We start from the raw sequence: 25889 nt of genomic DNA on the forward strand, positions 1-25889 counted from the left end.
AATAATTTGAGTATTTATATTAACTATTCTTTGAATGTCTGGTAGAATTTTGTGCTGTAAGTGTCTGGGCTTTTTTTTTGGGGGGGGTGGGGGGAGGTTTTATTTTGATGACTGCTTCTATTTCACTAAGGCTTATAGGTGTACTTAAATTATTTATATATGATCTTGATTTAACTTTGGTAAGTGGTATCTATTGAGAAAATTATCCATTTCTTTTAGGTTTTCCAATTAAGTGGAGTACAGATTTTTAAAGTATGTCCTTATGCTTCTTTGATTTCCTAGGTGTTTGTTGTTGTATTTCATTTTTGTTTCTAGTTTTATTAATTTTAATTTCTCATCTTTAGTTAGCTTTTATAACTTTTAACTTATAACATAACTTTTAGCTATAAGGTGTTTTCTGTCTTATTGACTTTTGCAAAAAACAATTCTTTTTTTTTTTCACTGATTCTTTAAATTGCTCGCTTGGTTGGTATTTTATGAATTTCAGGCCTCAGTTTGCTAATTTCTTGCTGTCTATAGTCCTACTTCTTTTATTTAGGTGTGCTCCTAGCTTGCTTGTATGAGATTTCTCTACTTTTTTTATGTAGGCACTTACTGCTGTGAATTTTCCTCTTAGCGCCATTTTCATTGTATCCCACAAGTTTGGATATGTTGTGTATTAATTTTCATTGAATTCTACAAAGTCATTAATTTCTTTCTTGACTCACTTTCTTGTTGAGTAGAGTTGTTCAGTTTCAATGAGTTTATAAGCTTTGTGTTATTTCTTTTGTTCATGATGTCCAGCTTTAATCTGTTATGTTTCCAATCCTTTTATATTTGTTGAGACTTGATTTGTGTCAGAGTATGTGTTCAGTTTTGGAGAATGTTCCATGAAGTTCTGAGAAGAAGGTGTATTCTTTTGTGTTTAGCTGGTATGTTCTGTAAAGACCTATTAGGTTCATTTATAGCATCACTTAGCTCCAGGATTTATCTGTTTAATTTTAGTCTTCACAACCTCTCCATTGGTGAGCGTAGGATATTGAAGTTTCCCACTATCAACATGTGAGAGTCCATTTGTGCTTTAAGCTGTAGTAGTGCTTCTTTTGCAAAACTGAGTTCCCTTATGCTTGGGGGAATAGATAGTAAGAATTGAAATAGCGTCTTGGAAGACTTTTCCTTTGATGGGTATGTAGTTTCCTTCCCCATCTCTTTTGATTAATTTTGATTTAAAGTTTATTATGTTAGATAATAAAACTTCTACACCAGCTTACTTCTTAGAACCATTTACCTAGAATAACTTTTTCCAACTCTTTACCCTGAGATAATGTTTATCCTTGATGTTGAGGTGTGTTAATTTTATGTAGCAAGAGGATGGGTTCTGTTTTTGTATCCATTCTTTTAATCTGTGTCTTTTCATTGAGGTGTTGAGGCCATTGATATTAAGAGATATCAATGAACAATGATTGCAATTACTCATTATTTTGTTGGTTGTGGTGGTATTGGTGGTGGTAGTGATGGTGATGGTATGTGTATGAGTTTGTTTCTCCTTTTTTTTTGGTTTTGCTGATATGAGATTATTTATTTCTTGCTTTTTCATATGTGTAGATACCCTCCTTAATTTGGATTATTCCCTAACACCTTGTGTAGTGCTGGATTCGTATAGCTATTGTTTAAATTTGACTTTAGCATGGAATATCTAATTTCTTATAGTGACTGAAAGTTTTGCAGAGTACGGTAATCTGGGCTGGATTTTAAGTCCTTCTGGATGTTAGTGTCTCTATTGAGAAGTTGGGTATAATTCTAGTAGGTCTACTTTTATAAGTTCCTTGGTCATTCTCCCGTTAAACTTTTAATATTCTTTCTTTGTTCTATATGTTTAGTATTTTGCTTATAATGTGATAGGGGACTTTTTTTTCTGGTCCAAACTATTAAACATTCTGTAAGTTTCTTGTACCTCTATAGGTATCTTATACTTTAGGTTAGGAAAATTTTCTTCTATTATTTTCTTGAAAGTACTTTCTAGTCTTTGGACCTGGTAGTCTTCTTTCTCTATTCCTATTACCCTTAGGTTTGCACTTTACATAAGTGTCCAAGATTTTTATGATTTAACTTATTCTTTGACCAATGTACCAATTTATTCTGTCCTATCTTTAACACCTGAGATTCTCTCTTCCATTTCTTGTATTTTGTTGGTAAAGCTTGCTTCTGTAGCTACTGTTTGCATTCCTCAATTTTTCATTTACAGGATTCTCTCAGTTTGTGCTTTCTTTATTGCTTCTATTTTTATTTTCAGGTTTTGAACAGTTTTATTTTTCCTTCAATTGTTTGATTAAGTCATCTTGTCTTTCTTTAAGGAATTTTTTTTTCATTTTCTCCAATTGTTTGTGTTCTTTTGGATTTATTTAAGGGGTTTATACAACTTCTCTTTAAAGACCTCTGTCATGTTCACCAAGTTGTCTTTAAAGTCTTTTTTTTTTTTATGTGTTTCAGCTATGTTGGAATATTAAGGACCTGCTACTCTGGGATATCTGTACTCTGGTGATGAATATATTATCCTAACCTATTATCCTAGCTTTTATTGATTGTGTTCTTACTCTGAAATCTAGGCACCTGGGTTTGGGTTGATTATAGGGCTAGGTGCTGTTTTCTTGGTTGTCTTGGTTTGGTGAGAATTTTGTTCCTTGGTTTCCGTTTGCTCCCTGGATTTTCAGATTGTTGCCTTTTTTTACTAATTCTCTTGGCTGATGTGTTCATGGGGGACTGCTTTCTCTGTTGGAAGTTGTAGGAGTTCGAGATTCAGAGAAGATGACTTGAGGGATCCTCAGGAGTCATGGTGGATAGGGGAGAAGGAAAGATTTTCCTGGTATTCTGTTGCAATGCTAGGGTTGATGGTGAACTTTGAGTATGTGGTTAGAATGTGTAGAGAAGGTCTGTGGGAAGCCTCCCTGGTCTTCCAGCAGGCATTACTGCTGGTTGAGAAATGGGATATCTTTCTGGCTTGGAGCTGGACTTATTTTCTGTACATTATTTGTGTGTTTATACATTTGTGTGTGTGTGTGTGTGTTTTATTATTGATTAGTATTTTCTTGATTTTCTTTTCCACAGAGAACTCAATGTTTTTCCTCCCATTAATATAACCTCTTAATCTTTGTTTTAATGTACAGAATGGGCTAGCTTAACTTTGCCTTATGGTAAAGGTTCTGAATCTGTATAATACATCTTCTATCAGTTCTGATAAACTCTCAGATCTCTTCAAATGTTGCCTCTTCTCCAACTCTATGTTCATTTATCCTGGAATCCCTTCTCTATTCTTCAAAAGTTTCCATTACTAGACTGAGCGATAGTCTCACCTATCTTCCCATTGTTTAATGCATCGTTTATGTTTATGTTTTATGCTAAATTCGCGAAATAAATTTGAGTTCTTTAACTCCCCTATCAAATATTTCAGTTTGTTTCTTACCTAATTACTATGTGTGAAATTCAGTGTTCACTTTTATTTGAGAAAATTCCTATTTGTTTTGCACACAGGAGTGTGTGTGTGTGTGTGTGTGTGTGTGTGTGTTTGTGTGTGCGTGTGTGTGTGTAACACAGCTAATTTGGACTGACACACTAAGGATCTTTTAGCTGGGCTGCCCCATCTAGTGTAGTTCTGTAGCAGCATAGTGGAGCCAGCAGGCAGGATGTAGGAACAGGCCTTTAGCTGGACCTCAGATCTGGCCGTTGCTGGCTTAGCCTTAGTGTGGTGTTTGTGCTCATGTGTTCTCATATGCACACATATGCAACTGAATGCAGTTGATTGAGGGGACTCTGCAGGTGTCATACAGGGAAGTTAACAACACAAAGAAACAAGAATAAGTCAGCCTGGTGCAAGCTGACCACATCAACCTGGATCAGACTTTGGGGAGTCTAACAACATGGTTTATTCCCAATGGATTTAACTCCAGTAAAATTTAAATTTAAAAAGTTTCCTGGTATAATACAATTCTCTGTGGACATGTAAGTGTAATTACATTAAAACTCAGCTCAGGGTAGTGTCATTTCCCCTAAGAAGATGAGTTCTAGGAATAGGCTACCTGTACCAGTTTAAAGAGTTTGGCTTGGTTTCAGCAATATAGATAGCATAGAGATCATTTGAGCTATTAACCACCTCTGGTCCTGGTTTTGGGAGCTTGATATGACTTTGCCCAATAGATGACACAGATGAGCAGGCTGTTAATCACTTTCAGTTCTCAGCTTTCTGGATTTAATAACAGTTTCCCCATCTTCCCCATTGGAAAAACAATCCTATATACTTAATATTCCTTTTTTCCCTGGAAATCTGTGGACTCAAGGACTTTTATGCAATGCTCCGAACAGTTGATGTTGTGTCCCTCTGTAGCCTTAGTTTGCACCTAAATTTTAGAAAGAGGCTCTCTCATTGAACCTGCAGCTTAGTTTGACTAGACTGACTGGTTAGCAAGCCCAAGCAATCTTACTGCTTTTGCTTCTTCAGTTATGGGATTCCAGACATAAGACATCATATCCAGCTTTTTGTGTGGATGCTGGGGATAAAACTCAGATCCTCATACTTGCATGGCAAACACTTTAAAGACTGCTTTTGGATGCTGCCTTTGAAGGATTTACTTCTTTCTTGTGTGTCTTAAATATCTTAGAAAAGACTCATTTCATCACTAACCTGAAGTTCTGGAAAGCTCTTCCATCTGTTTCTGGATAAGTTTGAAAGTTTTGAGTTGAGACTGTTTTCCATGGAACTATAACTGAAAATTGTCATTGGGAATTTCCTTATGTCAGGGTGTGCCTGACAGATGCCATAGGAAATGTTTACTCAAGACAACCTTTTATGAGAGCCTCAGTGTGGAGTTCCCCAACCCTGAAAAGAGCGAAATTTTAGACTTCAGAGCCATGTACTGTAGTGTATCTAGCACAGGGGTTTCTCCAGCTTAGCAAGTAAAACAATCTTTGTTTTCCCTTCATTGTCCTAATTAGCACTGCCATTCTAGTTAGCATGCCATTGAATGACATGTTAGCATGCCATGGGTGAGCAAGTAGCATGGGGACGACAATTCAGTTCTAAGTGTTTTCTGTGCAGAAATACTGTTTATGGAAACTCTTTAAATCTTTTGGGACACTGTGACATTGACTGCTTTGATTTACTTTTTTCCCCCTTATATTTAAAGGATATGTTTTCATCAAAGTCAAAACTCCTCATTTGGAAAGAGCTTAATTCTGACAGTCTAGGCAGACTCCCTCCCTGGCCATGCCTTGGTCCCAGCCTCTGGCATCTTGCTGAGGTCTGAATCCTGGGTTCTTGCTTTGTCAGAGGGATGATGACTCATCTCACTATTCACTGGGAGAATCCCTCTCATCTCTGCCTTTTCACTGTAAAACATAGTCCACAGAGTATATGTGATTCCAACTACCACCACCACAACCAACAACAAGAAGAACAAACCAAACCAAACCAAAACAACAACAACAGCACCCTAGATCTATTGGCAAGTTTTGTAATGAAGTGAATGAAGGGGCCTGGGGCCCAGCTATGGGCAGTACCTTCTGCCTTCCTAAAGCTCTCCCTCTTGGTCAGGGGGACCAGACACACCTTGAGTGGACTTGTATAGACCAATACATTCCCCAGAGTGTATGTTTTAGCCCAGTTTATGTTCCTTGACCTTCATTCCATTTTTGAAGGCCATCACAGGCTAGGAGAAGCAATAACAGCACCATTACAGACTAGTAGCCAAAGAATAAATGGCTACAGGAGTAAATTAAAGACATTAGCACAGGAGTGCTGGATTGCACTGAGAATCATTTTCTCATCAGTCATAACTATGAAGAACTAATTTTAGCTACTGATGTTTTCATGTTTCTCAGGCTGAGCTGGTCCTCTGTGTTCCACATGAAGGTCCAGAAAACAGGCTAAGCATTTATTACTGCAATGTCATTCTAATTAGAAGGTTAGGTCAATTTTAGCCCATGTATTTGTGCATTCATTTCTGAAACTCTGTGATAAACAAGTTGTAATTTTGTACTGAACACATGTTTTGTTATAGGAAAAACAGAAAAGTGATTTTTAGTTTTATGGTTTTTGTTTGTTTGGGAAATCTGTAGTTGGGAAAAACAAATGATATAGGAAAAAGTAACTAACTTAGTATTTTGGTTTGTACTGTAAGGATATTATTATCATTATTATTTTGGCACTGGAGTTTAAATTCAAGGCCCTCCTTCCAATCACCTCAGGTTTTTTTAATAGGTCATTTTTGATATGAACAATGAGCTGCCTGTGTTATCATCTTTGCCTTTGTTTCTATGAACTTGGGAAACTGCACATGTGACTCCTGCACCTGCTTTTACCCTTTCCGTGAAGTGGATCCTAGCAGCACCCTATCACATTCCAGGTCTGCCTTGGATATCCTCACTGTTAATACAAAGAGCTGTAGTTACATGGCGTCTTTGATCTTTGGGTAAATTATTTTCTTCCTGATACTGTGTCCCCTGGAAAGTCTTAATGGACCATGGACTCCTGTCTATCTGTCTTTCTTTCTGTCTGTCTGTCTCTTTCTTTCTCCTCCTTCCCACTTTCTCCTCCTCCCTCCACCCCCATCCCTCCCCTTACATATACACCCCCTCACAAGACTCACCAAAAATCCAAATTGGCTGTTGCAGATTACATCCATTCAGTAACAGACACAGATTGGGGATTTTCTACAGTCCATGATTTTATTTCATATCTTCTAATTTCTCTTTAGTATGTGATTTTCCAAATCTACAATGTACATTTTTCACATTCTATGGTCTGGCAATCTACATCCCAGCACGTTCTCCAGTGAGCCTGATTCACAGAAACATCTCAGACCTATTCTTTAATGAAGCTTAGCTGAGAACAGTTCTTTGGTCTCAGCTTCTTGGTGTGATAATGCCCCTTACACTAATTGTCTGTGTGGTACAGGGGCAATCTTTGAAGATTTTCTTCCAAGCCAGCAGCAGTGTCTCACAAAATCCAGGCTCTAATTTTGCAGAAAGAGGCTCATTCAGACCATCTAATCAACTTTAATGCCAGAAGTAATAGTCTGTCTGTTGAGTGTTTAATTTTCTCCAATGTATTTCTTTATTTCTAAGAGTATGGGCCTTCTATTTTTAGACACATTTAGCATTGTTACTGTGTAGTCTTTATCTGATGGTGTCAGCATCTGCAGCCTTTGTGCTTCTGATTTGTGGTGTTTTGCTTATCCTTGCTAATTGCCTCTTATTTCCTCTTGCATTTAAGCTGGTCTTAGTCTGTTCTGGCTGCAATCACTAAATACAACAGGTTAGGTAATGATAACTAATATAAATTTATTTCTCATAGTTCTAGAGTCTGAGAAGTCCATTATGTCATTATATTAGGGACTAAGTATCATCATATATTTATTTGTTGGTCAATGGCAGGGGTGTGGACATTCATTCAAACCATAGTAGTATTTAATTTTAAACTCAGGTTCCTTCCATCTTTGGGAAACTACTAAGGCTTGACTTCACATGCATTTTTTTTGGTATGTGTTTGGTTTTGCTTCTGCAGTGAACAGGAAGGGGATTCCTAACTGAAACATTAAAAGCTATGTTTCTGGAGGGTGAGAGTGGAGCGACCTCACCTTTTGGCTTCTAGGTAGAAATTTTCAGAAAAGAAGCCCTAGGTTCCCCCCCCCCCCCGCAAAACTAGCTTCAACAATGTGAATTTTAGAGACCAAACTGTTTGATGACCTCTCTCTCTTCCTTGATGTTTAGTGGTGGTCTCACCTTACTGTCATGCTGTTAGCAGTACAATGTGTACCAGTGTGGTGGGGATATACTAGGATTGTGGTCAGAAATTAGTAAAGCCAAGTCAGAAGTGCACTAAGATTTTTCAGTTGATATGGTTTCTACCATAATTTCTCAGATCTGTCCTTGCTGTCATAGATAAATGGGAGGGTAGATATAGTCTAATAAAAATTTGCCCATAGTCATTGACAATTTCTATTCCATATCATTATCATGTGGCATGTAAAATTCCTCCCACAGTTTGTAAATTTTAGATCCATCCTTTTCTTCTGGGCCTTACAAACACTGGATTCTGGGTATTTTGCCCATGAGCAATAGTTTGTCAAATACTGGTGATGTGTGTGTTTGTGATGGTAGTGGTGATGATCATGGTATTCTAGGGTGCTAAGGATAATGGTGCTGGTGATGGTAGTGAGAGTAGTGATGGCAGTACCCCAGTGTGTGTGTGTGTGTGGGGGGGTGTTGTTGATGATAGCAGTAATATGATGGTAATTGTAAAGTCACTTAGCAGTGATAATAGTATAGATAGCATCATTCAGAACACTCCCTCTGGGTGAAGTTAGAGGTGGGCTTAAGAGTGATACTGAGCTGATGGTCATGTTGATACTGCTTGTGATAGTGGTAGTAACAGTGTTGGTGGTACTTCTCTTGGGATTTATAAGTTAGCTCTTGTTAATAGTGAGGGTACTGAAATTGGCACTGATGAGCATACAGTATATGATGAAAAAGCCTCCTCTACTGTTCCCACATCTTCCTTGCAAAATGCCATGCTGATGGATCTGTTAATCATTCTGATTTGGTCTACTCCTATTGTAGCATACACATTTTGAAATATCCCACACTGTCCCCCACACATTTATACAACTATGTCTTATATGACTGTTATGTTGCTTGAAGAGATGGAGAAAAAAAGTAGAGAACCAAAGGGCTAGCATGAGTTTTAAAGGCAGCATTGCCCCAATTATGCCAAGTGTCCTTATTTCAGAATCATATCTTAAGTGTTAGATTTCTCTGACCCTTAATAAGTCAGGTAAAGAACGAATAGCCACAGCCCTAGTGGTGCTGTGAGGAACCCTCGCTCTCCAGAAGAATCTGGGTTGATCTCTGAGCATGAAATACCCGGACACATTGCATATGTCACTTACCAGGCATGATGCTGCTCAGCTGGCCATAATGCTTCTTTAACTGCTGCCCCTGCTGAATCACGGGTGTTTCCATAAGTTTGTACTATCGGCAAATTTTAAAAATAAAAACAACACTAATAATAATAGTAATAATAATAATAATAACTGGTATGGCTCTGAATGCCTCATTGACAATCCCCACTGCTGAATCCCAGGCTTTTTCATTTATTTGTATTAAAGGTGAACTTTCATTGTTTAATGAAGATTCACAAAAAATATTGTTTTTCTTTCAGCATTGGTATTATCTGCTTAGCTGGAGCTGACTATTTACACAAGACTTGTAGCACGGCTGGGCCTCGGGAGCATCTGGCACCAGTTGCTCTCAGAGTGCTTTGTTTAATTGAGCAGTATGAGAAAGGATTAAAAGTATTGGGAGTGAGCCCTGCCCATTACACACCCAGAGCCCTGGCTCAGCTAATCTGCAATTACTTTAATTTTCTCCCTCAGTTTTCTGGGTTGTTTTTTTTTTACTTCAGCTTCTGCTTGGCAAGCTGCTGGATAGCTTGAGTTTTGTACTAACTGTGACTACTGTCCACAGATATCTTAAGGTTTCTGTCATCCATGGAGATCTGAACATTAGACTTTCTAGCTTTTCCTGTATCCCTGACACAAACATTCAGATGACCAGTGCAGGCCTGTCAGTCATGAAAGGGACAAAGACTACCTTACTCAACCAAGAAAAACCAGAGAAAGAGAAGGAAATGCAGATATTTCTAAACCTAGAATTATTAATACATTTAGTCATACATGAGTTTTGGTGGCACTGCTTTGTCATTTCTTCCTTATTCAAATGGATTTGTTTGATAATAATTGTGCTCTCGCACTGATTTCTTCTGATTGTTTCTTCAGAGAAAAACCAGCGCATTAGACCCAAGTATGCAAAAAACCCAACCTATAACATATAATCCTAATTCCTACACAGACGGGTCCCTGTGTAATTCTTCCTCATTCATGATTCAGGATGCTTTCTGACAGCCAGACTGCCGAAAAGCTGCATGCTGTGTGTATGAGTGAAGAAAAGAGCATAACTTGCTTAGATCCTGCTCTTGGCATGAAAGGTGGAGGTAAGGCTTCAACAAAAGCTGCCTTATATCTACAAGAACCCACCTGCACAGTGACGTCACCTGGCACTTGTGGTGTCTGTGTTTTCTGTTTCCCATTGACGCAGTGCTTGGTGGGAATGATCTAGTCCTGCCAAAGTTTCAGAGACACACCCCGTCTCAACTGAGATGAGGTCTGTCACCTGTGTTCCAAGCCACTGGGTCATCCCAAAGAAGCAAAGAGAGTATTGCAATTTCGTTGTGTTTCAAAAATATTTTTTGTCCTCACTGTATGCCTACCAAAGGAAAGAATTATTTTATCAGTTACTCAGCTGAAGACTGGAATTATAATTAATTCAATGTTATCCAAGGACTTAGTGACAAAATTTAGCACTTTCCCCCAAATGAAAGAAGCAATCAAATGTAATGTGTGCATAAAATGGAATACTGTTCAGCTATAAAAGGAATAAAGGGCTGGCTGACATACAATAGAGCATGTTCTACCATGAAAGCAACATGCTAAAGGGAAGAAGCCAATCACCAAAGGTTTGCATGCTTCTGTTGGTGTAAAATGCCCTTTAGAAGCAAATCTAGAGAGAGAAAGACAGAGTAGTAGTGGCCTGGGGCTGGAAATGGCAGTGGGTAGTGTGTTGGGGGTGGTGTGCTGGGAATGCTCTAGACTTAGTGGGAAAAGTTGCCTAGTTCTTAGTCCTCCATGCCTCACTCAGCACTGCACTTTAGAAGGTAGCTAACGTTTGAGGCAGAGGCAGGCAGATTTCTGTGTTCGAGGCCAGCCTGGTCTACAGAGTGAGTTCAGGACAGCCAGAGCTATACAGAGAAACCCTGTCTCGAAAAACGAAAAAAAAAAAAAAAAAAAAAAAAGATCTGATGCTTTTAAAAGAATGAGAATAGGAATGTCATTCAGGAGTGTAGCATAGCTTAGAATCCCCAGTCAGGAATGCAGCACCTTCTAGAATCACTAGCACTGCAGAAGAGAACCAAGTGAAAATTCTGTTACTTTATTATTTTGTGATGGTAATGAAATACCTGAGGCAGTCCATGAAAAGAGGCTTTATTTCATTCCCTTCTGGAGGCCAAACAGCTCAGTCACAGATTCTTGCAAGAGCAACTTTTATCTAATCACCTCATAGCATAGTGCCCTAGAGACAGGGGGACAGGGAACGAAAGGAATAAGGGTGGGGTGGCCGTTTCCAAATGGAAAGTTACAAAGTTAATGTATCTGGCTCAAGCTTTTATACGTCCTTCCTTCCTCTCTTACCTTTCTCTCTCCCTTCTTTCCTTCCCAGGGTTTCCTTAGAAGTAACATCATATTTCCCAGGCACTCTGACTTGACGGAAAGAATGCACTAGGCTCACATCTCAAAAGTTTCTCCCATCAGTGCACAGAGAATCAGATTCCGAGTACTTAACCCTGGGTACAAACTACATTCAAATCAGGGAACCATAGGTGCCTCAGAGCATTCACTACTTCAGCAGAGTTGTGGGTGGGGGCAGGGCTGGGTTCTCAGTTCCACAGCTTTTCAGTCTGAGGGCTTGTGAGGGAGGCTAACCTGGTCTGAGTGGCCCCAGGCTGCTCAGCTGCCCCTTGGGTCTTCAGACCAGTGAGGAGAGCACACCCTAGCATCAAGTATACTTGGGTTCCAGTCCTATCTGCTCCTTTAGCTGCCCAGAGCATCCTTTCTTTCAGCATTTAGATCAACAACTGTACTCTTTAGGACCCTGTAGAATCTGAACGACATTGCCAGGGCCCCAGTGAGGCTCTATCCCACAGGTACCCTGGAGCATTTATTATTTTAGCATTCCGAGAGCTATGTGTTGTTTTGTGCCTTAAGGCCAGAAGAAAACTGTTTCCCAACCCTTTGTGAGAAAGGGCAGGCTTAATTATTTCACCTTCTGAGACTGCTTTATGGAACCAGAATACCAATTTATCAATTAGTGATGAGAAACTATTCTCTTGGGGACCAAGGGCACAAAGACTGTGTGACCCCATACACCCTCTCCCTGTAATCAAGCAGTTTATGAATTTGCAGAGAGAATTAACCATCTTGCAGACCTGGTTCCAATTTTTTGTGGTAAAATGCCAAAGCAGTCTTCTTTCCCTGCAGGCCAGGGTCCTTGCTTCTGTTTAAACCATCTAGGGGGATGGGGGGATGGGACTTCTGCTTGGATATGTCAAGGTAGACATACCACTTCGCCAAGCCCTGACCATACAGTAGAGGTTGTTTGGTGGTATCTATAGACATTGTCCATACAGAAATTGTGGTTATGCCACTCAGGTTTGTAGGATAGCAGTCAGGTGCCTGGGACTTGTTCCCAGGGAAGCAAGATCTCTATGTTGCTCTAGTTTCTATTGCAAAACACCACAGTATTTATTTAAAAAGTGAAATATCATAAAATTCAAAATAATTTTTAGAAGAGGATCATTTCTGCTTACATTTCTGGCCCAGGATTGAGGAGACACATCTTTCTGGCAGTCATAAGGTGACACAGGGCACCCTTGGCAAGATACAGTACATGTGTGAGTTAGTGAGAGTGTGTGGCTTTGTGCTTGCATGCACAAATGTGATAGAGTGTGTGTTTGTGTATGAGGCATATGTATGAAAGGGTGAGTCCGAGTGAGAGTGTGTATATCACTGTGTGAGGGACTATGTGAATGTGTCAGAGTATACGTTTATATGCGATTTCTGCATGCATGAATGTAAGAGTGTCAGTATGGGAGACTGTAAGGACAGAGAGTATTTATGCATGAGAATGTAGAAAAGAGTGCATGCGAGTTCTGTGATTTTGAGTGTGTGAATATGTGTGAACATGTGTGAACGAGAGTATGTGAGGGAGAACAAGTCTGAGAGATGTGCATGTTTGAGGGTGTTTTAGTTCATGTGAATGTGTATGAACATGTGAGTATAACTACAGATATGTTTGAGTGGTTGTGTGTGTGTGTGTGTCTGTGTGTGTTTGAAGAACTTAGAAGGGTCTGTAGAAGCAAGGAAAAGAGAAACTTTTGAGTCATCCAGTAAATTGATCTCTGGTGATCTGAGGAGCAGGCCCTGGAAGGCCTGTGGACGCTAGCCTCAGCACCACCATATCCTGTTGGTATTCTATGACACTGGTTGTAGAGCATTTATTGATTGGCTAGATGAAACTGCAGGAGACACTCTGAACCACTGCTGGCCAGACCTGGCTGGTGTCATCATATCCTAAGCATTGGAGGCCTGGACAGGGTGAGACACCCGTTAGCTCAGCTCATTTGGTAGGAATAAAGTTATCAATGTCTCACTTTTCCCTAGTGTAAGGATCTAAATAGAAGCACAAGGCTCCCATCCTTTACTTTTTTCCTCCATCATTATACACTGAGGAAGATATGAGTCTGCTGTATATATCCTGGAGGTAACAGTATGGAGCTCCTGACCGTTTCCCCCTTTTCAATTCCATAATGTGTGTGGTCCAGCTTTCCTGGTTTTTGTCCTGTCTATTCCCTGCCTCAAGGCTCTAAGCATATGGCATGGATCATGCCTTTCTCTTCGTGACCGAACTCACTCCATTCCACCCCTCAGGGTTTTCCTTAAAAGGAAGATCTTTATCCCCAAACTAGGTTACTGGCCATATGCTTCTTCCTACCAGGCAAATTTCACCTTGTCCCTAGCCCTTGTCACACCACAGCACTTTTGAGAACCTGTCTTTCTCTTGTGCTGTGAGCAGCATAACTCTTGTCCATGGTAGCTCACCCAGCACATTCTCTCAGTTTGTGCCAGTAGATGCTAGTCAAGTGGATGTACAGTTATGCCTGTTTTGTCCTTGACACATTTTTGGTGGATTGATGCATGGCTACTTCCTTCCTTCACCTGATTCTGAGAGATAATCTGGATTGTCCATTTTGACCCTTTAACAGGTGAGTTTGCATTGGTAGTTGAGTCCAACTGTGCTCTGAGGAGCTGACTGCATCCCTTTGAACCCTCTTGTCCTCAACTAGACACTGGCTTTCACTGGCACTAAGAGATGATTCTTATTTGCTGACTGGTGGCTTCAGTTCCACTTTAGAAAGCTTCTAAAGTCAGCACATCTATGGTCTTTAGATATCATCAACCTTAAATAAACTAGAGATCTGACAGTGCTGTGTTTGAATGTGGTTCATTCCCCCAAACAGATTTTTCTTCATTGAATAAGAGTAATGTTTCATTTTCACCAATGTGGGTTATTGTTGACCAAAGACTGTTTACTATTCTTCAGGCACGTAGGGAGCAGGTGAAGACTGTAGGGCTTGTCTGTGGAAGTGTGAGCGAAAAGGGTGGGTCTGACCAGGGAACTGTGTCAGGGAACATGATAGGCACATTGTCATAGATTGAATGGAACACTGTGAGAATCGTGGTGTTTCGCTCTCCTTTAAGAGAAAGTGACAATTGAGGTGAACCACATGGGAATTTTTGTGTAGAAATTAATGACATGGGAATTACCGGATGCCAGATGAGCACAAGGCAATATATCTCCTGATGGAGTCTCAAACATGGAAGCAGGCTCCAGGGAGAGTGAGCAATGGACATTCTGAATCTCAGCCCATCGGACAGAGTTGGTGGAAGATAAAGTTTAAATTGGGGCCTTGAAATGCAAACAGTTTCCAAGGTAGTCACTCAGAAGATCTGCTGCCAACAGAACCTTATGCCCATGGCTGTTAGGAGTGAGATTGTTGTCTTGATTGGGAATGGCCTCAAATATCATATATTTTTTTAAATGTGCCAACATGAATAAATCTAGAGATCTTTTATAAACATCTCTCCTGTTAATTATGCTTTGATGAATTAAAAATAAATCCCAACACTCTCTCTGTTTTTCTGTCTCTTTCTGTCTCTGTCTGTGTCTCTCTCTGTCTCTATCTCTCTCTCTCACACACACGCACACACACACGAGAGAGAGAGAGAGAGAGAGAGAGAGAGAGAGAGAGAGAACAAGACAGAAACAGAGAGACAGAAATAGAAAGGGATACACAGAGAGACAGAGTTCCTGTTCAATACAGTGTAGCAAAAGGAGCACCCAGTAACATATTTCTTGATTTGTAAATAAAACTTCATCTGAACAGTTGGGAAGAGTGAGCTGAGTACCAACAACAGGACTGGATTTCTGAATGGCATCCACGGGAATGGCCTTTTCAAATTGGAGACAGAAGAAGATCTATGTGAAAAGAGAATCTACGTCTAGACTAACAAATGTAGAAGCATCAAGAATCAATAACCAAATAGGCCACAAAGAAAACAAGCAAAAGAGGGAATGGAGAGAAGCAAGAGCTCTGTCTGCCTTAGCCGCCTCTGCTGTGTTCTGTTACCCTTTACTAGCTTTTATTTTGGTGATTTTCTAGAGGAGGAAATTCATAGCCGATTTCCAATGATACTTCAGAAGCAGACTCAGGTAAACGATTGCCCCATTAAACTTAGTAGAAACTGGAGTTGGGCCAGCTATGTTTTGAATTTATCTTTTATGAACGGGGCCTGTGACTCTGAACCAGTGTATCATGCTTATCTTCTACACCAAGCACCTGCGGCAGAGGACTGGAGAAGTTAGACTGAATCTTGCCAGCAAATAGTTATGTCCCCTATGAAGTAAAGACAACTGAGAAGCTGCTCTTGTGGGACTAACCAGGCACTGAAGGTGACTCCTCACATGCCTAAGTCATAACTTCTTTACCCATAGGTGGCTTCTTTCGCTTGTGTGTGTGTGTATGTATGTGTGTGTATACAATAACAATAAAAATGAGGCCATGTGTTTGAAGAAGAATGGGAGGAATGTGCATGATGGCTTGGAGGGAGGTAAGGGAAATTACTGTAATTATGTTATAATCTCAAAATAAAACAATAACACAAAATGAGAATAAATACTCAACTAACACTTCTATAGACTATTGTAAGCCTCTTACTGCCTTCCCCACCAAGCCTTAGGCCTCCATGTGAGGATTGGAACATATAGGTATGCAGGTTGTGATTCTAGAGCTATGTATTCTGCTGCAGCTTCTGCTCTTCAGGTGTCCTATGTGCATGTTTGGAGGAGGACACGGACCCAGGAACAAGTACTAAGTATGTTCTGTCTCTCAAAGCTATAACTCATCTCTTTGACATTTCTAACCAACTCCCAGGTTACACTGACTCTGCTATATGTCAGCAAGACTTTGAGTGGCAAACTACAGGGAATTTGAAAGCAATGAACCCATATCTGCCTTGACCTTAATGTTAAACCCACTACTAGGGCACAACCAACACTAGGGCTTATTCTAATTGTATAATACTGAAGATAGTTTATTTCAACAACACATTCCCTGACTGCTGGTTCCATACCTAGTTCAAGAAAGGAAAAATATGCCACTGATTCCTTGGTCTTAAGTTCATGACAGTAGAAGAATGATGACCTCAGCAGCTAGCAAGTTGGCCAGAAGAACAAAATAGAAACCACAAAAGAAAAAGGACAAAGTCAAGAACAGGTGATAGGAGCTCACCAGCCAATAGAAAGGTTATTTCCATTGTCTAAGAGCATCCAGTTCAGTGGGAGAGGTTGGATTTGAACAAATGCAATCAGTATCTGTTAGCAATATATTTACAAGGTCTGGGTAAAAGAAGCTGTAGCTGAGAAGCTGGATCTTCAAGATTTCTCCAGGCTTGCTAGTATACCCATCAGAGCACAGTGATACACTGGACGACAAGAACATGTCTACTCTGTAGATGGAGAAAGATTGGCCCAGAAAGATTGCAGAAACACATCGTGGTTTCCTGAAAGATGTGGAACATAGAGGTAGCCCTCTAACATGTTACCCTTGGTATGTTGGTTTAGTATGGTCACCTTGCAAAATCTCTCTTTAACTAGTCTAATTCAAGATTTTAGTTCTCAAATTTTAAAACATGTCCAGGGATAGACGTGTCAAACCTGAGTAACCAGAGGAATTGTGACCTCTCTTAAACTGTACCTGGTTCCACATTAAGGGCTCTTATTATCTCTCAGTGCATATGCTGTAGTTTCACTTTGCTATTTCATTCGGATCTCAGCATTTTTTTAGTCCCAAATGACCACTCTACCACTCTTCCTTTAGTCAGAGTGCAATTTTAGATTACTGTATTTGCTACCACATAAAATCAAACATCTGTAATTAGAAAATATTTAGATGTTATAAAAAATGCTAGTGCTTGATTAGCCCGAGATGAAACTTTTATGGATGCATCCATGTTCGCCTGTATATGTGCATATGCATATGTATGTGGTAGTCAGGTGTTGCCACCAGGTGCCTTCCTCAATCATTTGCCACCTTAGTTTTGCAGACAGGGTTTCTCACTGAACCTGGAGCTTGCTGATTCAGCTAGACTGGCTGGGCAACAAGCTCCAGGGATTCTCTTGTCTCTGCATCTGCAGTGCTAGAATTAGAGGTATGTGCCACCAAGCCTGACATTTGTGTGGCAGGGCGGGGGTGGGGGGGGGAGGTTCTTGGCATCAAACTCGGGTCCTCATGTTCACAAGGAAACCACTTTTCTAATTGTATCATCTTCTTAGCCTATATGAGATGTTATTATATATAATGATTATTAACATGCAATATGAGATAATGCACTCTACATATCTTAGAACCTTAGGTCCAGTTTCCTTCCTTCTTCCTTCCCTTCCCTCCTTCTCTCTGTCTTTCCTCTATATTATGCAAGGCTCAATGATAAAATTGTCTAAGGGAGAACAATTTGGAGTCAGTGTTTATGAATGAGTTCAGTGCTCACCCTACTAAATACCTAGGAATGCACTCATATGCACATGAAGTATACCTTCAGTGGAACTGTGTCCACATATAATCTAGTGGCACAGTCTTACTGTCATTAATTTTTTACGTCTTGCAGGCTATCATTTTAAACTGTGTCTTCTTTTAGTATGTTCTCCTCAGGAATGTGTACTTGGAAGAGTCCATCCCCCTTACAGGCAAACAATTGTATTTCTCTGTAGACCATTGGGATGCTAATGTGATTGAGTTTCTCAGAGTTTCAGGATGTCTGCTGGCTTCTTTAGGGCTGCAGTAGATCCAGTTCCTGCAGCTTCCTCTATTAGGAAGCAAAAACTTCATAGAGATGCAGGTAATAGATTTCTGGTTTAATCTAGATGTCGCTATAATGGGACCTTTTTAAAATTCAGAACAAGACTGTGTATTTTTCTGACTCCATAGTTACTATGCACGTCAGATGACTAGTAAACTCTGATGCAGTGTGGGTCTGTGTGATGACATTCTTGTAATTTTCACTCTCTGTTTCCTGCTCCTCCAGGGAAATGGGTCCTATGGGGCTTGTGTGACCTGTGAATACAGCCTGCTAGCCTGACTCCGAGCAGGGAGGGAGTCTACCATGGATGGCATCATTGAGCAGAAGAGTGTTCTGGTACACAGTAAGATCAGTGATGCTGGCAAAAGGAATGGCTTAATTAACACCAGAAACTTCATGGCTGAGAGCAGGGATGGTCTGGTGTCTGTTTACCCAGCACCTCAGTACCAGAGCCACAGGCTAGTGGCCAGTGCAGCACCAGGCAGCCTGGAAGGAGGCAGAAGTGAGCCTGTGCAGCAGTTGCTGGACCCAAACACTCTGCAGCAGTCCGTCGAGTCCCACTATCGACCCAACATCATCCTCTACTCAGATGGTGTACTTCGATCCTGGGGGGATGGTGTAGCCACTGACTGCTGTGAGACCACCTTCATTGAGGACCGGTCACCCACCAAAGACAGCCTGGAGTACCCAGATGGGAAATTCATCGACCTCTCAGGGGATGACATCAAAATCCATACCCTGTCCTATGACGTGGAGGAAGAGGAAGAGTTACAGGAGCTGGAGGTCAGAGAATGTGTTTGTTGGGGACCCTCTGGGGTTGGGGTGGTGGGACCTGGAAGATACCTGTGAGTGCCTAGAAAAACCCTGGGAATGAAATTATCATGCAAAAATGCTGAAGGTATTCTCGGTACTACTTTACTTATGAGCTTTTGCGGAGGATGGAAGAAATGGGAAACGGCTGGGAGCTGTGACAGTGTTTCTGGTTAATGGTGACCTGTGGCAATAGTGCGGTCAGTAGGGCAACAGACATCAGCAATAGATGACAGGGCCATGGAGACACTGCCACTAAATAAACCTCAAGAGGGAGGGACACATAAGGCTAGAGACACATGGTATGGGAAAAAAATTGGAGAAGTGTTTTACTGTCATAGTAGGTCCCTTAGTTTGACATGTGAAGTTTCTACTGGTAGATCATTGCTATCTCAGAACTCAAAAGAAGAAACAATAGATATTTAAAGGGGGAATTAAATCTGGGACCTCTCATAATACTGGGAAAACACTTGTCCATTGAACTATGTCCCTGAACCCAGCATACCTTACCTTTTTACTAGCTGATGCGAGTAAAGACATTTGAATTATACACATAAAGACTTAGGACCAGGACTATGTGAGATACGACACAGAGGTTACTAGTCATGTGATGTATGAGTGTCATTGAAGGGCTACTGCACTTCAGGAAGCATAGAGAACAGAGCATTCTCTACTGGAACTTGAGTATAGTGTCCAGGAAGAAAGCCTGTGACACCCATTAACAGGTCTCTGAATAGCCACCCCCAATAGGCAGAGGCCTTTATACCAGCTTATGACACTGGCAGGGAAAGAAGGGCATGGAGCCAGCCAAAGCCTGAGGGAAGCTAAGACACGGGTGCTTTGGCTTCTGTGCTAATGACTGTTGCAAGTGTCTGCTATTTTCCAAAGTCTCCAGGTTTGGCCAATGATAAGTGACTAAATCTCTCTCCTTTGTGTGAATCTGGGAAGCAAGCACCACAAGTGCAGTATGAATTTGACCCAGAAATTCTAATGAAGGAGTGTCTCGTTGGCTCTGAAAACAGTCCCCAAAGGGCATGTGGATCTGCCATTGTGGTTTGAGTAACAAGATGTCAAATATCATTCCAGAAGTGGAACCCCTATCCTGTATCTTAAGAGCAAATATATGGACGCTCAATGGGTGATTGTGGGAGATAGCACCGAAGCAGTTGACTCTGCATAGAATTGAATGGAAATGCTGTGGCATGGGGCATATGGAGGAAGCCTGCTTGAAATGAAAGTGGGGTCCTGCCACCCAGAACCTTAATCATCTAAGGGAGAATGGGTTCAATGCTATAAAAGAGAAGAGCAGGTGAGAAGCCCAGGGTAGCTGTCAGAGACAGTGGCAGAGCTAGAGAAACCAAGCCCATCTAATCATTTTATTTGTTGTCAGTGCCCCCTTGCTGTGCCACATCCTGTGGTCCAAGCTGCTAGATTCCAATTTTAAGTGTGGAGTGACTGAGAATTCATACACACTAAAGTTTAATCTACAAAACAGCACAGAAAAAGTGGGACATCACACGGAGAAACTGAATCTGCAGGCTTTGACTCTCAGCCTTTAGCTGCAGAGAACCATGGGAAGATTGCTGGCAGGAAGGCTGTGACAATGTGTTGGGTAGTTTTATGTCAGTTTGATACAAGGTGAAGTCATTTGAGAGCCTCAATTAAGAACATGCCTCCATAATATCCGACTATAGGCAGGCCTGTAAGGTGATTTCTTAATTAATGGTTGATAGGGAAAGGCCTACCTCATAGTGGGTGGTGCCATCCCTGGGATGATGCTCTTGAATTCTATAAGAAGGAAGGTTGAGCAAGCCATGATGTACAAACTAATATACATCAATTCATGGCCCTGCATCAGTTTCTGCTTCCAAGTTCCATCCCAGTATGAGTTCTTACCCTTGTTGCTTTGATATGGCATTGTAAGCAAAATAAACTCTTTTTCTCTCCAAGTTGTTTTGGTCATAGTCTTTCATCACAGGAATATTAATTCTAAGACAGACAAGATGTGTTTGGGGAAGCTGCTGTAGCTACAGAGTAGAAAGCAGATGTGGGAAAGATGGAGGAGACATAGCAAACTGGAGGCCCAGAGCCCTGTTATTATAAGGGATGGAAAGAAGAAATCAGGACAGCTTTAGCAGTGGGAAGACATACTTCAAAAGTGAAATTTGTTACTGATTGGCTATGAAAAGAGGGGTCCACAGAGCATAGCAGCTCCAGTAAGAGATTTTGGAAAATCAGTTCCAAGGTATACTATGTTCTTGCAATTATGGTCTGGGATACTGGCTAGATTGAAACTGTAAAAGAAGTTTCTGAATGTCTATATTATGCTTTTTCCAGTTATGTGTGTCTTATTCCCCCTTCCCTTCTGACACATGCACATATGTTTTTTGAATTATTGATTATGTCAAGATCATTAAGAGCTAAAAAGGTGATTATGTGTCTCCTTAGGCCTCAGTCAACTTCCGAGGCTTCAGAAAAGTCTAAGAATTCTCTTCCACCTTAACACTTGAGTAGGTATCTGGTTGAGCTTGCAACTAAACAACCTATATTTTAATGCTGTTTGTTGACTCTTGCTATATCTGTATTCACATTTTTTTTTTGGCAATTGAATTCCTACTGGGCTCCCTTTAATTCTAAGTTTTTCACACAATAATCCTAGTTAGCTGGGTTTTTTGTTTATTTTATTTATTTTGAATTCTGCAGAGGTCTGACATCTACCCAGAATCAGTCTCTTGAGTTAAAAATTAGTAGGTGGTGTTAAGAGGGGGCAACTTATCTAATGTGATAAGTCCAGGCCTTTGATGGATAGCAGCATGGGGCTCTGAGGAAATGAGCTGTACCAACCATATGCTTTGCTCTGCAGTAGCAGTGGCATTGGCAACCCTGGAAAGCAGTTTTACGAAATCAGGTAACAGTAACAGTAGTAGTGTTACTCTGTGTGTACATTTTAGAGGGGTTATTTGCTACTTTACACAATACAGTGCTACTTCTACTTTGGTCAGATTAAGGACCTTCCCAAAGAAGTTGATGGAGCAGCAGTGTTTAAAATGTTTACTTGGGCAATTAGACAGACTTTCTGGTTAATCTCTCTAAGGAGCTCTCACCCAGACTAAGACATCGCCACCCCACACATAATCTGAGGACAATAACTCAGGATACAGTATAGCCACTCTCAATTTGTCAAAGGTATTTAAGAACCTAGTGGTGAATTTTAAGGAGCTATCCAGAGTGATTACTGGGTCCTGCAAGAAGTCTAGAAAACAAAGACAAGTTCTCAAAAGCATTCTTAGGGTATAATAATTGCCTGTCACTCCTGCTTTTTATTACATTTTTCTGAATAAGAAAAGAAGAAATTTAAAAAGATATTGCAGAGTTTTTTTTTAATGGGTGTGTGTGTGACCTGCTTGAGCTTTAATAATAATAATACAGAGACATCTGTATAATATAAGGCTGTTGGCCTGTTTTCTGGGGCAGTTCCTCAGCTAGCCCATCTTAATTTAACTAGCGTTTCTGCCACTGTGAATGGATCGAATGGTTCTCTCTTCTCTGCTTCTCTCCTCCATTCCTGTCCATGTTTCTGTCCCTCTTTTCCTCTGCTTTTGCTTTATTCTGCTCCTTCTGCCCCATCTCTAGCCATCCAGCTCTTAATTATGCAAAAGGCACACTCCATACTCATCCAATGGGCATTGGGGGCTATGGTGATTGGTGACTTTCACTATGGCAACTTGCCTTTTATTTTTGCACAGATATCTGCTAGCCAGTACCTCCAGCACAGAAATTAAAAATTGAGAGTATAGGGACATTCCTTACAATATGTGTTGGGTTGGGTTATCCTAACAGAAAGAACATTTTTAAAAGTATAAACTGTCCTGTGAGTCCCACCCCCATTCTACGAAGTAATCAACAGATATGCGTTGGCTAGCATGTGCTGTGTAACACATCACTTCAAGATTTAGTGATTTAAAACAAGCATTTCTTTTGAGGTCAACACTTTGAGGTGAGCTTGGCTTGGCAGCTGTGCTTCATTAATGTTGGTTGCCTCTTGGCTACAACAATGGAGGTAAAGGTTAGAACTCTCCCCACCAGGATGGTTAAAAGCAGGGACTCATGTGTGCTGGGTAGCAAGATGCTCGCCAGCTCCTCTTTTGTACTAGGCAATTCTGTATCCAAGAAAGCCCTTCCCATCCAGCCACAATTCTGAGACAACATATGGAGTCTTTGTCTTTCATTTGCCTTTATGCTTGTGTGAGTGTTATGTATGGGTTTTACAGCCAGTTTTAAGACCCATGAAAGTCTTCACTGATTCATGAAGTGTTTGGCATCTTTCCTTCTACCAGCTAACAACTGGAGAAAGATGTGGTTTGGTATGGAATGAGGGAGGCTGAGGGACCTCTCAGGATTTTTCAGGATTGCTCACTACACAGTCTCACTGGCCAGGAATACTACTGGGTTCTTCAGGACAGACGGATGGTAATAATTGTGTTTGTTGTCCAACCTCCTCAGCACCTCCTTCCTGGCAGGAGGAAGCTGCAGGTTTTAACTGAGTGTCCAGAAGGTATGTGACCATTGCTTCATCTGATTCCCAGACCTCAGCTGAAATCTGAAGCTTCCAGGAGCACCTACAGCAGGAAGCCACTTCACACTTCACACAAAGAAGCTCAAGCAGCAAGATTACAGGGATGCATAATAAAGCAATTCTATGAAACATAAAATTGAAATTAAAGCTATGGAGTGAAGTGAAGTGGATAGAATGCACTGCAGGAGGGCTTCACTCCTGTAGGAGGGCCCTCATGCACTCCAACTTGTGTCCAAAGATAACTCATTGCAGACTTGTTTCAAAACACACTGATTCAGACCCCGGAGCAGATAGAACCCTGTCTAAACCTGCCTGTAAGCTTTGAGCCTTTTCTTCATTATGGTAAAAGAGGGGGTGGGGAAAGACAAGTGGGTACTCACAGAGCACTGGCTCCATTCTAGGCACTTTGCAAATTGTGTCGTATAATGTGTCCAACACTGTAGACAGGGAATACTAAGGTCTCTCCCTAGTGAAGGCTCACACGTGCTAGAAGCAACATACAAGTTGGCTTTGCTAGAACCTTTGGAGCTGAGGAGATCTGCTAACTCTAGATTCTTGCCTCCTAATGCCCATAATGGTTGCTTTGTCTGTCTGCCTGTCTATCTGTCTGTCTGTCTGTTTTGGAAAGGGGGTATACTATGGCAAAACTGCAGAATCTGCAAATTGATCACTGGACTTGTCACTGGCCTTCTTGGCTTCTGAGAATCCCCAGCCTGGTCTCTCTGAGACTTTTGTGTCTGTGTTTCCATTCAGAGACTTGGGACTCATGTGACTGCAACTACAGTGGAGACTGTGCAGTTAGTTATACATGGTGGTGAGTCCTCAGCAGACAACTGAGGAGACTCAAAGAATCTGAATAGGACCAGACGATTTTGACCCGAACGACAAAAAACAAATTCAGAAAATGATAAATGGTTGTTTTCAAAATTGATTTTCCTGGCTTTCAAATATGAGGGATTAATCATATAATAATACTGTCAGGGGAACTTAGACTGATTTGGGTAGAGTGATTTGGAAGAATTTTCTTTTCTTTCTTGTTTTTGTTTTGGTGGTGGTGGTGGTAGTAGTTTTTGTTTACATCATCGCATTGACTCTTCAAAAGGAAGAGTGGTGAACCTTAAAGAAAGTTAGCTTAAAAAAACAACTAGCCTCCTCTGATCATGGGTATGAGAAAAGAATGATTTCACAGTTAAGGGTAATGTTAGCTATGTAAATATGCTGATATGCAAGTCACTCTCCTTGAATATTCTTCTTTCCCTGGCCAAGTTGGGTACTAGATCTGTCTCTCAAGATCATGTCGAGTCTATCTCAAGAAAGATTTTTATTATCTTATTTTAATTTATTTTGGATTGCATTTTCAATTTGTCCTTTAATGACATTTTACTTTTTCAGCCTTTATTAATAAGATGTTGAATCATTGTCATCATCTTCTTTTTTATTCCTAAACATGACTTCCTTATTCTTAAAAGGAATTTAAGAATAAATTCCTTTTGCAATAGCAAAAGTTTTTCTTTTCCTGCCAAATGCACATCTGTGCATACTCAGACATGTTTGCCTGACTGTTTTTTTTAGCTCTGAATATGGGTCATGCTTTCTAGATTTTTTTCTCGAAATGTAAATTATTGAGTCCTTCCTCTTCTACTTATTATTATTTGATCTGTTAGTGACTTTCCTTGATTAAATGTGCACGTGTTTCTTCTATGGCATTCAGCCTATGATATTACTCCAGTTGCATTTGGCTTTCTCTCCCTAGTTTTCCCCTCTTCCACTATGGCTGACTTTCTGGGATTAAGATTATTACTGGTTAGAAACTGAGTCCAGCAGTTGCTGCTTTCAATAGGCTCACAGATCCCGTGTTGTTGGGGTTATACTCCAGCAACTTTCAGCTTGTCCTAGAATCCACGGTCCACCTTGCTCCCTCCTGCTTTATCCCTTGCTTTGCCCCAACATCAGCCTGCATGAGCAGTGAGCTTACATAGCAATATAGCATCTCTCCGGCTCTCTTGTTTCCAGGAGCTCTCCATTAAATTTTTGACTAGACTCATTTTGACACTTGATCCAATACTATATAGTCTTAGACTCCTTGTCCCCCTTTATAACTAGGCATAGATCTCCACTTTCTGCTTCCATCAGTTTAGACCCTCCCACCAGTACATCTCCTGGTTTCCTTAACCAACCCTAAAATGCTTCAGGGACTGTACTGAGAGAAAAAGTGGAACAACCCACAAGCAGGACAGCAGGAACCCACCTGTTCTTATTCAGATTCAATTGTTTTCCACAAGTAAATATCTTTGGTGTGTTGTTGGCCTTTGTTATACTTGAGAGCCCTGATCTGGCTGTTGTTGATGACTTTTCAAGTTTCTAGAGTGGGGATTTGGCTTTGTCCTACCTTTCTTCCAAGAACTCTTGTGAAGATTTGCTGGAACATTGTGGGAAATTCTGGA

The 25889-nt window shown here is 40.7% G+C and overlaps 1 protein-coding gene across 5 annotated transcripts in view; it reads left to right on the forward strand.

Moving 5' to 3' along the window:
- Syndig1 (synapse differentiation inducing 1) overlaps nucleotides 1-25889 on the forward strand; it is a 172967-nt gene that overhangs the window by 52401 nt on the left and 94677 nt on the right. For all 5 annotated transcript variants that reach the window (XM_021156796.2, XM_029470252.1, XM_029470253.1 and 2 more), the window contains one exon: nucleotides 18285-18842. In XM_021156796.2, coding sequence (XP_021012455.1) covers nucleotides 18363-18842 — 480 coding nt within the window. In that variant the 5' untranslated portion in view covers nucleotides 18285-18362. The remainder of the gene's footprint in view (nucleotides 1-18284; nucleotides 18843-25889) is intronic.

The sequence above is a fragment of the Mus caroli genome, chromosome 2, assembly GCF_900094665.2.
Source record: "Mus caroli chromosome 2, CAROLI_EIJ_v1.1, whole genome shotgun sequence".
Lineage (NCBI taxonomy): Eukaryota > Metazoa > Chordata > Mammalia > Rodentia > Muridae > Mus > Mus caroli.